We start from the raw sequence: 13,399 nt of genomic DNA, 5'->3' as shown, positions 1-13,399 counted from the left end.
TATATGCCCCATAGGCCATTGTCACAACGGAGGCTAGTAGGCCCGATTCATCTTCACCATCCTGGCTACTACCACTGAGCATTCCGCGACAAATCGAATATATCGGTGATAAGAATTGACCTTACACAAAGCCTTCGCCCTGCCGAGTGTTTAACGCCGATGGCCATTTTCCAATAGGGGCTGCAGACTTTTTTCATTTTTGCTTCCGTGTCCACTTTGAAGCTGCAATAGTGTCTGGTCGTATTCAAAGACCAGCGAGCTCCTTTCCCTTCTCTCTCATCCTTCAAGAGTCCACCATCCATCATGTCTCACCGAAAGGTAAGTAGAACGTGCTTGAGCTGTACTGGATCGGCATGACATGGCTGTCCGCACACACGTCTCCCTTGGAGCCTTCGCTGATTGCCTTTCCAACAGTACGAAGAGCCCCGTTCCGGTTCGCTTGCTTTCCGTGAGTTTCTCTTGCATCTATCTGTTCCGCGAGCGTCGATTCTGATGGCCCTCATAGTCCCGAGGAAACGTGCTGCCCGGCACAGGGGTAAGGTCAAGGCGTTCCCCAAGGTGAGTTGTGGATCATTCGATTATCTGTCGAGGAGAATCTGGAGGATGTGGAGACAAGCAAGGATAGGGAGGGAAATTGGGAATGGAATGGCAGCTGAATACGAGACTGACCCATTGGACTCCAGGACGACCCCAAAAAGCCAGTGCACCTCACCGCTATGATGGGATACAAGGCCGGTATGACCCACGTTGTCCGTGATCTCGACCGTCCTGGATCCAGTGAGTGGTTTCGGTTCTGAAATGGCACGGCATCAGCTCACGGCCCTCTTCAGAGATGCACAAGCGTGAAGTCGTCGAGGCCGTCACTGTCATCGAAACTCCCCCGATGGTCATTGTTGGTGTGGTTGGATACGTCGAGACACCACGAGGCTTGAGATCTCTGACCACCGTTTGGGCGGAGCACCTGTCCGACGAGGTCAAGAGGAGATTCTACAAGTGAGTGCAGTCGCAAAGAGAGTTCCATGAGAATGCTGACACAATCACTAGAAACTGGTACCGATCAAAGAAGAAGGCTTTCACCCGATACGCCAAGAAGCACTCCGAGTCCAGTGGTCAATCCATTTCCCGTGAAATTGAGCGAATCAAGAAGTACTGCACTGTCGTTCGAGTCCTTGCCCACACCCAACTCTCCAAGACTGGCCTGTCACAAAAGAAGGCTCATTTGATGGAGATTCAGGTCAACGGAGGAAGCGTCGCCGACAAGGTCGAGTTCGCCAAGAGCCACTTCGAAAAGACTTTCGAAGTCTCTTCCCTGTTCGAGCAAGACGAAGTTATCGACGTCATTGGAGTTACCAAGGGTAAAGGATACGAGGGTGTGACTGCCAGATGGGGAACCAAGAAGTTGCCGAGAAAGACTCATCGTGGTCTGAGAAAGGTCGCTTGTATTGGAGCTTGGCACCCTTCCAAGGTCATGTTCTCTGTGGCCCGTGCTGGTCAGGAGTGAGTAGACATCCTTTCTTCCGTGGAGAACCCTTCTGACACCCACTGTAGCGGATACCACCACCGAACATCGATGAACCACAAGATCTACAAGATCTGCGATGGTTCCGCCGAGGGATCTGGAGGTACCGAGTTCGACATCAGCAAGAAGACCATCAACCCTATGGGAGGATGGCCTCACTACGGTCTCATCCGTGGAGACTGTATCGTCCTCAAGGGAGGTGTCCCAGGACCCAAGAAGCGAGTCATTACTCTCCGAAAGGCTCTCCGAACACACACCTCTCGAGCTCACCTGGAGAAGGTTCAACTCAAGGTGAGCATGCTGTCTAAGAAAAGCTGCTTGAGCCGTTACTGACTCCTTTCTTCAGTACATCGACACCACCTCCAAGTTCGGACACGGAAAGTTCAACGATGCGCAAGAGAAGGCCGCCTTCCTCGGTCAACTCAAGATCAAGGCTTCTGCCTAAGTGGAACGGAGTTGATCTTGGATGTTGTGGACGAGGGGCTGGTCATGGGAGAGGATGTGTTTGTCTGCTTGTATATCGTTCTCCATACGCAGACGAAGCATGCATACGTGCGACGACAACAGCCACGAAATCTGCGCATCCCGTGAGATCCGAAAGACGTTTATCAGGCATTGATGGCATGTTCTCTATCTACCGGCCTCGGGACCAGGCGCGATGGTGAAGCTTGACAAAGTTGAGCTGAGTTGCCACGCAAACTGTGATGGGTATATGTATGCAAGGTATACAAAGTGAAGCTGAAAGATGTTTGTACTGAATCGAATCCATGCCGAGTGTGAATTTGGGATGCCGACGTTCTGGGTTCTTCCTCCAAATGGGCAAATGAAGTATGACAAAACTGCCTACTTGTTCTTCGTTTGCCTGTACACAAGATATATCAGTGTCCCATCCGTAGCTTACCGGACAGCTCAGCTCAGTACCTACCTGTAGCTGAATCTCTTTCTCGTCGCGGAGAACTCTCCCAACTTATGTCCCACCATTTCTTCCGTGACTGTCACGGGGAGATAGTCCCGTCCGTTATGGACCATGAATCGGACACCGATGTGGTTCGGTAAGATGGTGCATGCTCTGGCTTTGGTGAAGATCGGTGTGTTGTCTCTTAGTGCGCTTTGTAGGGAAGGAAAGGCGACAAAGAACGGTCCTGCAGATCGAGATGAGGAAGGTCAGTATCTCAACACCTTTTGCAGCCGGGTCGTCTAGATGTCTGGAGGAAAGAGACCAGAGGAGATAGTCTCAATTCTGATCAGTACTCACCCTTCCACGCTGATCTCAGCAGCGTTGTAGTAGGTCTCATCTTGTCATGAGGATGGTCCAGTTATACCTGACCTTTGAAAGAATGAGCATTTCAGACCGTCTGTGATTTCTGAACGATCCCATCTTGACGTGGCATTTATGGGCTTTCCGGCCATTATCCGACTGACCTCCGCGAAATGTTCGACGGTCATTTCAATTGCTCAACGCGACGACCGTGACTTGATACTATTTAGTCGACAAAACAGCCAAGAGCTCAAGAAATCAAGATGGCAGCTCCAGGCGGATTTCCAATGATGGTCATGAGTGAGCTCATGAGTTCATTTTGGGTTTCAAGCTCACATCGCACGTAGACACTGGGCCAGAGCGTCAGACCGGACGTAAAGCCCAGACGGCCAACATTGTCGCTGCAAAGGTAGGCACGGCTTTTGTATCTGGCCAGATGCAAAGCTAAAGCTGTCTCAGACTGTTGCCGATGTTATCAGGACGTGTCTTGGCCCAAAGGCTATGCTCAAGATGATTCTTGATCCTATGGGTGGAATCTTGTGAGTTAGATGACCTCAATTGAAGTGGCAGGCTATCCTGGCTGACTCTGCTGTTCCGTTCAGACTGACAAACGACGGACATGCCATTTTGAGAGAGATTGACGTGGCTCATCCAGCTGCCAAATCTATGATCGAGCTATCCAGAACGCAGGACGAGGAAGTCGGCGATGGGACGACCAGTGTCATTATCCTTGGTAAGCTCGGACCTCCCAGGCAAATTTTGGGATCTAGAGCTGATCTTTCGTAGCCGGCGAGATCCTTGCCTACTCTCTTCCCCTCCTCGAACGAAACATTCACCCTGTCGTCATCATCCGAGCTTTCAAACAAGCCCTCAATGATGCCTTGGAAACCATCTCTCAAATCTCCACACCTGTAGACATCTCCTCTCAGGCTGATATGCTTGCTATTATCAAGACGTCAATAGGAACAAAGTTCTCCTCTCGATGGTCCGACTTGATGTGCTCTTTGGCTCTTCAAGCCGTTCAGACTGTCGCTGAGAGCGCCGAAGCGGAGAGCGGGATGATCGGTTCATCGACCGACAGCAGCATGGGCTCTGGAGGACCCTCCATCTCTGTCAAGACGGTCGATATCAAACGGTATGCCCGAGTCGAGAAAGTCCCAGGCGGAGAAATCGAAGATTGCAGAGTGCTCAAGGGAGTCATGTTGAACAAGGACGTGACTCATCCAAAGATGAGGCGAAGAATCGAAAAGCCCAGGATCGTCTTGTTGGATTGCCCGTTGGAATACAAAAAGGGAGAAAGTCAGACCAATATCGAGATTTCAAAAGAGGAAGATTGGAACAGGGTGTTACAAATTGAAGAGGAGCAGATCAGATCGATGTGTGACAAGATTGTAGAGTTCAAGCCGGATCTCGTATTCACCGAGAAGGGTGTCTCAGGTGGGACCCCAAGCTCTATCAATGTCCCTTTGCTAACTCTGTCGGCAGATCTCGCTCAGCACTACCTCCTCAAAGCGAATATCACGACTATTCGACGTGTCCGTAAATCCGACAACAACCGTATAGCACGTGCTGTTGGTGCGACGATTGTGAACCGTGTTGAAGATCTGAGGGACGAAGATGTCGGTACAGGGTGTGGCGTCTTTTACATTGAGAAGATGGGCGACGAGTAAGCCTGAAGGATTGGTCATGACTCTGTCTCATGCTGACATCCTCTCAAGATACTTTACATTCCTGGACGAATGTGTCTCACCGAAAGCCTGTACGATCCTCCTCCGGGGACCTTCCAAGGACATTCTCAGTGAGATCGATCGAAACCTCGCAGATGCCATGTCAGTTGCCCGAAATGTCGTTTTCAATCCTATCCTCGCACCTGGAGGAGGAGCTACCGAGATGGCCATTTCCGTCGCCCTGGCTGAAAAGGCTAAACTCTTACCTGGAGTCGCTGGAGCCCCCTACAAGGCCATCAGCGACGCTCTCGAGGTGATCCCTAGGACTCTGGTCCAAAACTCGGGAGGTAACGCCATCAGGACGTTGACAGAGTTGAGAGTGAGTCGACGTTCTGGACCCATTCTTTCCCCCTCCACTGAAATGCTCGCATTCAGGCCAAGCACGCAGCTGGAGAACACATGTACGGTGTTGATGGAGACACTGGCAAAGTGACAAATATGAGGGACTACGGGCTATTGGAGTCTGCAAGCGTCAAGATCCAGACACTGAAGACGGCCATCGAGGTGAGCAACAGGTCAACGTCTCGTCTCTAAGAGAGTGGGCTGACGAGTTGTGCCCTCCTCTAGTCCGCCACGCTGTTACTCCGTGTTGACGACATTGTTTCTGCCAAACGGCCAGATGAGCAATCCGGGGGTGGCGTGCAGACTATGGGTGAAGGTATGGGCGGTGAGGAAGGTGGTCCAGGTGGAATGGAGGGCATGGAGCAATAGAAGGATTACATGTTCCCAATGGCAGATCAGCATGCACCATCATTCTGCATTGGTACAGATAGATGCCCGGTAGACCTGGGTCTGCGTTGGCATGCAAAAATGTCGCATTCTTCTATAAATGTGAAAGACCCATATGGATACACCAGTGAAGAATCAAGGCTCGAGAGACCCCAGTCATTCAGTCCCTTCTTCCAACTCATAATCGTACCTCTCGTCCATCGTCCTCGACGTTCGACCAGGTCGTATCCGCTCATAAACAAGATTATAGGCTCTCGTCCCTTTGATTCTGACCCATGAGAGAGCTTCCTCCAGTGCGATTTCAAATCCATTGCCACCTCCTCGCATGCCATCGTCCATCGATTGCCAGCGTTCACCCCAGCTATCTGTTGATCCGAATCCTTCTGCGTTTCGTTGACGATGTGTCATACGCGAAGAAGGGGTGATGGGTGTATTGAGGCCAGAGTGAGAAGATCGATGTGCCAAAGTCGCTTCGTATCTCAAGACATCTTTGACAGTCACTAAACCGACAAGCTGGCCCTCGTTGACGACGAGAATGACCCGGGGCCTAGTAAAGGTAAGTTCACGTTCTGCCGTTGCAGTGAGCGAAACGGCCTCACCCCATCCGCCTGAAGAGCTGCATGACAATCTCCAGAGGCATTTTTGGCGCAACGGTCAATGGTGTCTGGAGATCGCACATGTCAGCAAGCCGCCTATATATGGCCTGTGGGTTTGACTCACCTCGTCCACATATTGCCCAAAGTCGACCAAATCCGCCTGAGCTGCACTACTCCGCGCCTCGGACCTGCTCGCTACAGGACTTCTCGACCTCGATGTGCTGACTTTCCGCGGAGCAATGACGATATCTGGCTCCCCCAGTAGACCGTTTGGCTTGTCGGCTTCCTCAGCTATGCATTGGAATGTACAGGTCGCATTGTTTGACAGGTGGCGAGTCCTCATCGCTCGATCGACGGCGTATCGCAGTTCCGTCTTTCGAACGAATCCGACGACTGTGCGGTCTGTCTCGCTTCGTACGACAGGGAAGCCTTGGTACGAGGTGCCTTGGACGATCTCGCCTGGATGTTGTGAGATCGATCGAGGGCCGATAGAGGCTCACTGATTTTCTGCAAAGGCACACCCGACGCTGGCATGAACGTCAAGTCCTTCTTCATCACATTGGCAACTGCTGAGATCAGCTCTGTACCAACTCTCGAGAGACTGGGACTTACTCGGTTCGATAAATGCATGGTCACCATCCTCCTTGTCTTCCTTCTCTAGGAATGGGTATCCGTTGAAGCGGATCATGCGATCTGCGATTCCACCTCCACCAAACCAATCACTGACCGCCTTGGTGACAAGAAGGACGATCTGTCATTCTCTCAGCACTTTTCTACCTACTAGGGTATCGCTCACCATTGTCGGCAGAATATAAGTCAGTGCGCCGGTCAATTCAAACATAATGACCACAACAGTCACCGTCAGTCGAGTGACGCCCCTGTGCAAGGGTCAATGCCCTACGCAATATGCAACTTTTGGTAGCTCACCCCAGTGCAGCAGCGGCACCCAAGAATGCATATGTCCCCGGTGTGATGCAAGGCGCATCAGGAGCGCAAGTTGCAAACCAAGGAGCTCCAGGGTAGGAGCTAAGATGTGTGAGCTTGTGGGAGCGCTTTGGTGCAACAGGCTGCTCACGTGTGTAACGCCTTCATGATAATGCCTATCATACGGCCAAAATAAGCGCCCACGGCCATGGAAGGCACGAAAATTCCACAAGGAACCTTACAACCATACGAGACGATGATGAGGAAAGTTCGTATGATAGTAGCGAGGAACAATGCGTTGACCATACGCCATTGAGCAGACGTCCTGGGCGCGCGCACGTTGATCAGTAAAGAATGGTATCAAAGATAAATGACGATGCGACTCACTGGCACAGACCACGTCTATCTCCTCCGCCTTCGCACTCATGAAAGAGGATTTCCATACTTTCCGTCATGTCAATACGGAGGAATCGGTTGAGATAACCGACAAAGGCGGTCAACGTTGCTAGTGTCACCGCTTCCAGTACAGCATGATTCGCCAGATGTTTGCGTCGGAAAGAAGCCATCTGAAGATTGAATTTGATGACCAAAGCGCCGTATAGACCCTGCAATAAGATTGAGCGAGAGATATACGGGGCCCGAGCAAGACACTCACGCCGAACAAACCAATGATGATGTACGCTGGGATTTCAAAATAATGCCAGTCTCGGTCGTAAGAGACTTGGAACAAGACGAGCTTGCCGGTCCGGAATGGATCCATCGACTGGAAATTCGCGTTAGGACTGCGACCAGACTCGAGACAACATGCTTACAGCGACTGTAAATGTCGCCACCAGAGCACAGACGAAACTGTACCACATGGTACGCGTAGAAAAGGTTTGATTCATTTCCTAAGCATCTGCATCAGCTCGTGTCCCCTGCTCCTTTCGTTCTCCATACCTCAATGGAAAACAGCACGCCCCCGATTGGAGAACCAAAGGCCACTGCAACTCCAGCAGCACTAGAAGCAGTGATGACTTCGCGCATTTTCACTGAACGACAGATCAGCTTCAGCTACAACGCGAAGTCATATGACACACGATGACTCCGGTCGTACCGCGAAAATAACCTCGCAGCAATGTTGCCAAAACTGCAAGCGACATGCACTGAAGGTCCTTCCTTTCCGACTGAAAGACCAGATGCAATAGCGAGAGGCTGTTGGAAGCGATGAGCTCGTTCCTCCAGCCATTTGTCTTCAACTCACCATGGTCAACGTCTTAAGAAGGAACGTCTCAACACTCAGGAATCCTTTGATGATGAATCCTCCCAGGATACACTTTATCTCAGATATACCAGAACCAGCAGCGTAAGGAGCAAAAGATCGAACGAGATAAGCAGCGGAGAACGAGAACAGCCCCTGAGAGCTTCATGAGCGCTCAAATTTGGTGGCTTCAGGGAATGACCCACCGCAAAGAGGATATACGCTATCCATCGAAATGGCTCGACACCTCCCCAGTTCCTCCACTCTGCGCACCCTTCTCCTTCATCTGCCAATTCCAGACAACAGAACTTTTGGTTGAGCCACCATCCAGTCTGACAGTATCCCATCTTCATGTCTGACAGCCAGACGGTGATGAGAGACATGAGTGCCGAACTGAGCCCGATACCGATGCCTGCGAAGGTGGTCAGCGGTCGTCTTTTCTCGTTTCCAGTTCCACGTTGGAAGGCCCTCGGCGGGTGAGCAGGCTGCTGGTCTAGTAGCCAGATAGAGGGGCCAAGTGCGCTGCTCGACTTACCTACAATTGAGATCACCACCCAGCTCTGACCTTCCTCCAACACCTTGTCGATAGCTCTCCAGGCGTATCCGGGCAACCCGTCTAGTTGATCCAACTTTGCTTTGATGCCGGTGGACCTCTTCGGTTGTCGTGCACGGATATTCCGCTCATGTAATGAGTCTTGAATCCAATCTGGAGGGTGCTGATCAGCTAAATGATGAAGCCGAAATAAGTCCCGTCTTACCGACTGTGCTGAAATCTTCATATCGCCTGAGTGACGATGAGAGGAAATGTATGATATGAGCTCTCGATAACCCACCGGATCAAGTCCTTCTCCTCCTCGTCTTCCACGTCTCCATTTCCCGCGTCTCTATTGTGGTCGTCATCGCCATCACCATTCATCAACGGACTGTCCGCCTGGTCCTCATTGATCCTTCCATCCCTTGCGATTGAGCCGGTATCTCGAGGGGGAGGATAAGACATGAGTGCGTAGATGTGCTCAGCACCACTCCTCTCTGTGCGAGGAGCTCTACTTGTGACTGAGAACTCTTCAAGGACTGCTGATAGACCTCACAGCCATGTAGGTGAATTATCGGTTCAATTGTAGCTGATCGACGCTTCGGTATTTCAGCTGTTCGCAGGATTCCAGACCCAAATGCGCGTAAATGCCACCACGTGGTTTGGTGCCACATTCGGCGATTCCACGCCAGTTGCTTTCTCATCCCTTTCTCCTGAGCCCATCGTTCCTCTCATCACAGCAACCTTGCACGTAGTCTTTGTAGGCGAGGCGATCGAGTCAGACTCAAAAGATCCTGATCAGGCAGTGGTATTAAAGGCAAAACCTAGAGCTTTATCATGTTCAGATGAACGATCCGGCAGAGACGAGGTAGAGGATCGAGAGATATTGTCTGGGTAGACTCTCCGGCGGCGAGTCCAAGCTTACGCCAGCAACCATGGCCCACAGTGGTCATGAGTACGCTGCGTCTGGCTCGAGCGCGCCAGCAATGTCGTTTCAAGGCTTCTCAGCTTTTCCAGGCTCTATGATGGAAGTCACTGGACCTCACGAGATGCAAGGATTGGTGCAGCCCTCCAACTCTCAGCACGATAACGGTCTCGGCATGTTACAGCAGCTCGCGTGAGTCCACCGTCACACCGCCAAACAGGGAGAAGAATATGCTGACGAGTGAATCGCTTCGTCTCCCCTTCCTCTGCTGCCGACCCACTTTACCCCTCGCACGCCATCAGTCAAGGTCCTGAACAAGCTCTATGGCTTCAAACAGAGCTTGCAAAACGACCTATTCAACCGGGTCAATCACCCCTTCATTGGATTCTGTGGAGAGAAAAATGTGAAGAAGGTTGGGATCAGTTTCAGGCTTGGCAATTGGCACTAGAGGATGAGCGGCGTATGACTGCACAAGAGGGTCAAGCGAATCAGATTGCGGCTCAGCAGCCACAATCATATCATCATCATCCTCAACAGCAGCAGCAGCAGCAGCCGTCTTACGCGGCGACGACGATTAATCCTGCCCAATTGCAACAATTCCAAGGTAAGCGGAAGAGCTCTCATCTACTTATCGGACTGCGTTCCCGGACATCGTGCCCATCTAACGTGCTAAGCTGCATGTGCTCTCATTCCTGTATCATATCAGTATGAAAACACCTATCATTGACCAAGGTCGTGCATATGGCGAGATATACCATTCTTTCCTAAAGAGGCAACTTTGCGCCGGCTACAATAACACAGATAGGCGAAAGTGTGTCACACGCGCCTTTTTCTCTCTCGTTCTCCCTTACGTCATCTTGTGTTCTGGTGTGGCACTTGGCAGGGAGACAGTGGTACTGACACTCTGCGCAGGACCAACGCAATCATTCGGGACGGTCCCAACTGCAGCCTATGCTGGTTATGTTGGTGGCCCAGATGAGGATACTCGACAAGGTGGACACGCACACTCACAGATGCATAATGTCCTGCCGCCTTCATCATTCGCCGCGATGCCATCAGCGGTTTCGGCAGTGCCACACCCTGCCACTCGTGATGATATTGTCGAAGGATATGGCATACAGCTCGACCCTACCCAGGCGACTTCGTACGAACAGGCGTGAGTCATTCTAGAGATTGATCCTCGAACCATCTGACGTCTCGTTGTGCAGACCCGAAGCCACTAGACGCAGCAGCGGTTCTTCGGTCCCGTCAACAATGCACGGATCGCCACTTGACAACCTATCCTCTTCTGCACCTTCTGGCTCCTTGTCTCCACGTACCCACCACTCACTTACTGTCCGCCGAGTCAGACATTCTAAACGACCTATCATGGCTCGATCCGTCTTCGATCCAAGCCTCCCGTCTCCCCCAAAGCGCATCATGTCACTTTGGTCCTCTTCGTCTCTCAGCGCCAAACCCTCATCAGCACAAATTGTATCGAGGCAGGCTGTAGCTGGTCCGGGGCCATCATCGAGCGCTGCCGCCGGTACAGAAGTCGCGTCCTCCGAACCGAGTGGTCCTACGACCATGGCGGACATTCGACGCTTGATCACACCGGATAATCTGAAACTCGGTAAACCCGTTGGCTTATTCAAGCTTCTTCGCAATCGAACGATCAAGGATGTCCAACACCCTCCACTCTTCACTCCCGATGCTGCGCAGTTACACGAGATCCTTGTCCAGCTCAAGAACCACGCGCCGCCGATCTACTTGCTCAGAATGGCAAGCGATGACAAGTATGCTCTTGTACTTAAAAAATGGTTGATCAGGTTTGGCAAAGACCCCAAAGAGTGGGGCAAATGTATAGCTCCCTTACTCCAAGTCTTGTCAAGGACTGAGATGTCATATGACACGTTGACAGACTTTAAATTCGGTAGACTCGCGATCAATATGATAGACAAGGCCAAAGAGGCGGGTGTGGATGGGATTAAAGACATGGAGACCGCGTGGAAACATTTTAAGAAGGCCGCAATTGCCATTGCGGATGAGGATAAGAAGCGTAAGGCGGACGAAGAGTCAGAAGGGAACAAAGTCGTAGACTCAAATTCAGGTAAGTCTGGACGCCAGAGTTATAGTCAAACCTGACCATGCCTTTAGCGAAAAAGCAGCGGTCAGAGGATGGTACAGCTCGACCAGTCAAATCAGAGACATCGCACGGATCTGCAGATATGTCGTTTTTCGGGAATACATCTACACTCGCAGGTCCATCTCGACCCAGGCCAAAGCTACCGGATATCAAAAAGCGAGATCCGTCTGAAACAGCCCCGTCGAAGCTGCCTGCCTCAACTGGTCCGCCAACTCCGAAGCCGCCGATGGCTCCAGCTGCGAGTCTGCTTGCGAGCACTCTGAATGCATTCAGACAGCAAGGTGCTGTCCGTCCCTCGTCGAACCAAGCTGTGCTATCGGCCAACGCAGCTATATCTATCGATTCGCCACCTGCAGAAGTCAAACCTGCTGGTCCGAAACCGAACAAGAAGGGCCACGTTGTACGATTCAGAGACAATGTTCCTGACTCAGGCGACCTTGTCATGGTCAAGGAGTTCAAAGAGGAAGCTTGGGAGCTCGAAAAAGCGCCATGGCAACAGGACGTGAGTCTTTCTCATTGGACGGCTGGATGCCTTACTCATTCTCGACTGCAGGAGGATCTCGGTGGCAAAACCGCTCATCAGCTTGACATGGCAGAGGGAAGAGCACTGAGAACACATGAAACGATAGAGGCGGAGATTGATTGGTACGAGCCATTGCGTGAGTCTTGATGGCTGTCCGAATGGAATGGGTCCCCGCTGATCCCGTCCTCCAGTGTATGAAGGAGGTGCAGAGATTCCAGCACCGACGCCAGAAGTCGAAGAACAAGAAGCTCGAGAACGGGGTATCCTTGGCGTCCTATACACTGCCGCCGAAGTGCCTTCTGATCCTGACGAATCGGGAGTTCGAATCGTTCAACGAGGACTTCAAACGGGAACATGGTACCCGATCCATCACGATACATCGGCTGTCCCACCTGCAGCCCAGAACGCAGCCATCTTGTCGGGTCTTCAAACGTCCGCCTCCGTCTCGGAGCTTCTTGGATCTCTGAACAGAGATCTGTTTGTCCCTCCGACTCAACAGCCACAAGTTTATTCATATGGTCAATCGCAGCCTGCGCCAGGTGCGAACTACAATTATTACTCTCAACAATCTCAGCCTGCTGCCAGCGCACAGCCATACGGCGGAGGAGGTAGTGCGTACCAGCAGTGGACCTATGCTGGCTCCTCTGCAGCTGGAACCGGAGGATACGCTGGATACGGATACGAACAAGCGAATGATCGTGATCGCGATCGGCGTGATTGGGATAGGGAGAGTGGTCGTTATGGACGTGGTGGAGGCGGAGGAGGCAGCGGCGGCGGCGGCAGAAGACATGGCACGGTGGTGTGCAAGCATTGGCTTAAGAATGCGTGAGTCATTGAGAATGAGCTAGAGAGTCAAGCTTGGAATTTCGGTGCTGACGGCTTTCTTCTCAGTTGTTTCAAGGGCGAAAACTGTACTTTCAGGCATTCACGAGATTGACCGATTGTTTGACAACGTTACACGAGCTTGACGACGCAATCGCTGTATATTTTGGATGAGGCAGGCGGTTCGGAGCGGATCGGCGAGTCATCTCTCGAAAACTCATACCGGGACCACTTCCAGCAAGTTCGACAGATTTGGTGGCCCTCAGCGCAAACACACTTGTTGTATCCCTTTTTGTAGCATACCATATTGGACGTCCGGTGCATGACCAACACGGCTTGATCAATTCGTGAAATGTCGTCTCCGACTTCGGAATGAGGTGATGATTCTGTACCAGCTAGCTCGCTCCCCCTTTCCATTAGGAGCTTGAGGTCTTTGGCTGTCTCTGAGCGTGAGTGGCACGGTAAGTATGTCAGTATGC

The 13,399-nt window shown here is 51.7% G+C and overlaps 6 protein-coding genes across 6 annotated transcripts; 4 read left to right on the top strand and 2 right to left on the bottom strand.

Moving 5' to 3' along the window:
* The first annotated feature begins 210 nt into the window (after window positions 1-210).
* BD324DRAFT_639499 (putative large subunit ribosomal protein L3) lies at window positions 211-2,081 on the top strand. The gene is made up of 8 exons (XM_022017236.1): window positions 211-318; window positions 415-448; window positions 506-558; window positions 684-777; window positions 831-993; window positions 1,045-1,497; window positions 1,549-1,810; window positions 1,866-2,081. Exons 1-8 carry the CDS (start codon window positions 304-306, stop codon window positions 1,962-1,964), a joined length of 1,173 nt encoding a protein of 390 aa, XP_021867924.1. The 5' UTR covers window positions 211-303; the 3' UTR covers window positions 1,965-2,081.
* A 1-nt stretch (window position 2,082) lies between these two features.
* Window positions 2,083-2,842, bottom strand: BD324DRAFT_639496 (hypothetical protein). Its single transcript, XM_022017235.1, has 3 exons — window positions 2,775-2,842; window positions 2,445-2,661; window positions 2,083-2,381 (listed from the first exon to the last, which is right to left on the bottom strand). The coding sequence occupies exons 1-3, from the start codon at window positions 2,812-2,814 to the stop codon at window positions 2,363-2,365; spliced, it is 276 nt and encodes a 91-aa protein (XP_021867923.1). The 5' UTR covers window positions 2,815-2,842; the 3' UTR covers window positions 2,083-2,362.
* Window positions 2,843-3,040: 198 nt separating this feature from the next.
* Window positions 3,041-5,215, top strand: BD324DRAFT_584868 (chaperonin Cpn60/TCP-1 family; the record flags this gene model as incomplete). Its single annotated transcript, XM_022013713.1, has 9 exons — window positions 3,041-3,077; window positions 3,125-3,186; window positions 3,237-3,316; window positions 3,380-3,510; window positions 3,564-4,214; window positions 4,263-4,443; window positions 4,496-4,823; window positions 4,880-5,008; window positions 5,072-5,215. The coding sequence occupies 9 exons, from the start codon at window positions 3,041-3,043 to the stop codon at window positions 5,213-5,215; spliced, it is 1,743 nt and encodes a 580-aa protein (XP_021867922.1).
* An 80-nt stretch (window positions 5,216-5,295) lies between these two features.
* On the bottom strand, window positions 5,296-9,261 carry BD324DRAFT_639492 (voltage-gated chloride channel). Its single transcript, XM_022017234.1, has 18 exons — window positions 8,827-9,261; window positions 8,752-8,777; window positions 8,529-8,699; window positions 8,200-8,405; window positions 7,997-8,149; window positions 7,833-7,947; window positions 7,693-7,784; window positions 7,566-7,643; window positions 7,409-7,516; window positions 7,141-7,358; window positions 6,905-7,078; window positions 6,757-6,855; window positions 6,626-6,707; window positions 6,442-6,580; window positions 6,330-6,395; window positions 5,954-6,288; window positions 5,833-5,897; window positions 5,296-5,780 (listed from the first exon to the last, which is right to left on the bottom strand). Exons 1-18 carry the CDS (start codon window positions 8,988-8,990, stop codon window positions 5,390-5,392), a joined length of 2,682 nt encoding a protein of 893 aa, XP_021867921.1. The 5' UTR covers window positions 8,991-9,261; the 3' UTR covers window positions 5,296-5,389.
* Window positions 9,262-10,383, top strand: BD324DRAFT_639489 (hypothetical protein). Its single transcript, XM_022017233.1, has 2 exons — window positions 9,262-9,642; window positions 9,753-10,383. The coding sequence occupies exons 1-2, from the start codon at window positions 9,461-9,463 to the stop codon at window positions 10,159-10,161; spliced, it is 591 nt and encodes a 196-aa protein (XP_021867920.1). The 5' UTR covers window positions 9,262-9,460; the 3' UTR covers window positions 10,162-10,383.
* On the top strand, window positions 10,372-13,251 carry BD324DRAFT_218235 (hypothetical protein). The gene is made up of 6 exons (XM_022012204.1): window positions 10,372-10,606; window positions 10,659-11,539; window positions 11,587-12,077; window positions 12,129-12,234; window positions 12,290-12,923; window positions 12,990-13,251. Exons 1-6 carry the CDS (start codon window positions 10,464-10,466, stop codon window positions 13,033-13,035), a joined length of 2,301 nt encoding a protein of 766 aa, XP_021867919.1. The 5' UTR covers window positions 10,372-10,463; the 3' UTR covers window positions 13,036-13,251.
* Window positions 13,252-13,399: the final 148 nt, after the last annotated feature.

Source organism: Kockovaella imperatae (assembly GCF_002102565.1).
Source record: "Kockovaella imperatae strain NRRL Y-17943 chromosome Unknown BD324scaffold_19, whole genome shotgun sequence".
In the NCBI taxonomy this organism is placed as follows: domain Eukaryota; kingdom Fungi; phylum Basidiomycota; class Tremellomycetes; order Tremellales; family Cuniculitremaceae; genus Kockovaella; species Kockovaella imperatae.
The sequence above is the reverse complement of the archived record's forward strand: the minus strand, read 5'-3'. Positions and strand labels throughout refer to the sequence as shown.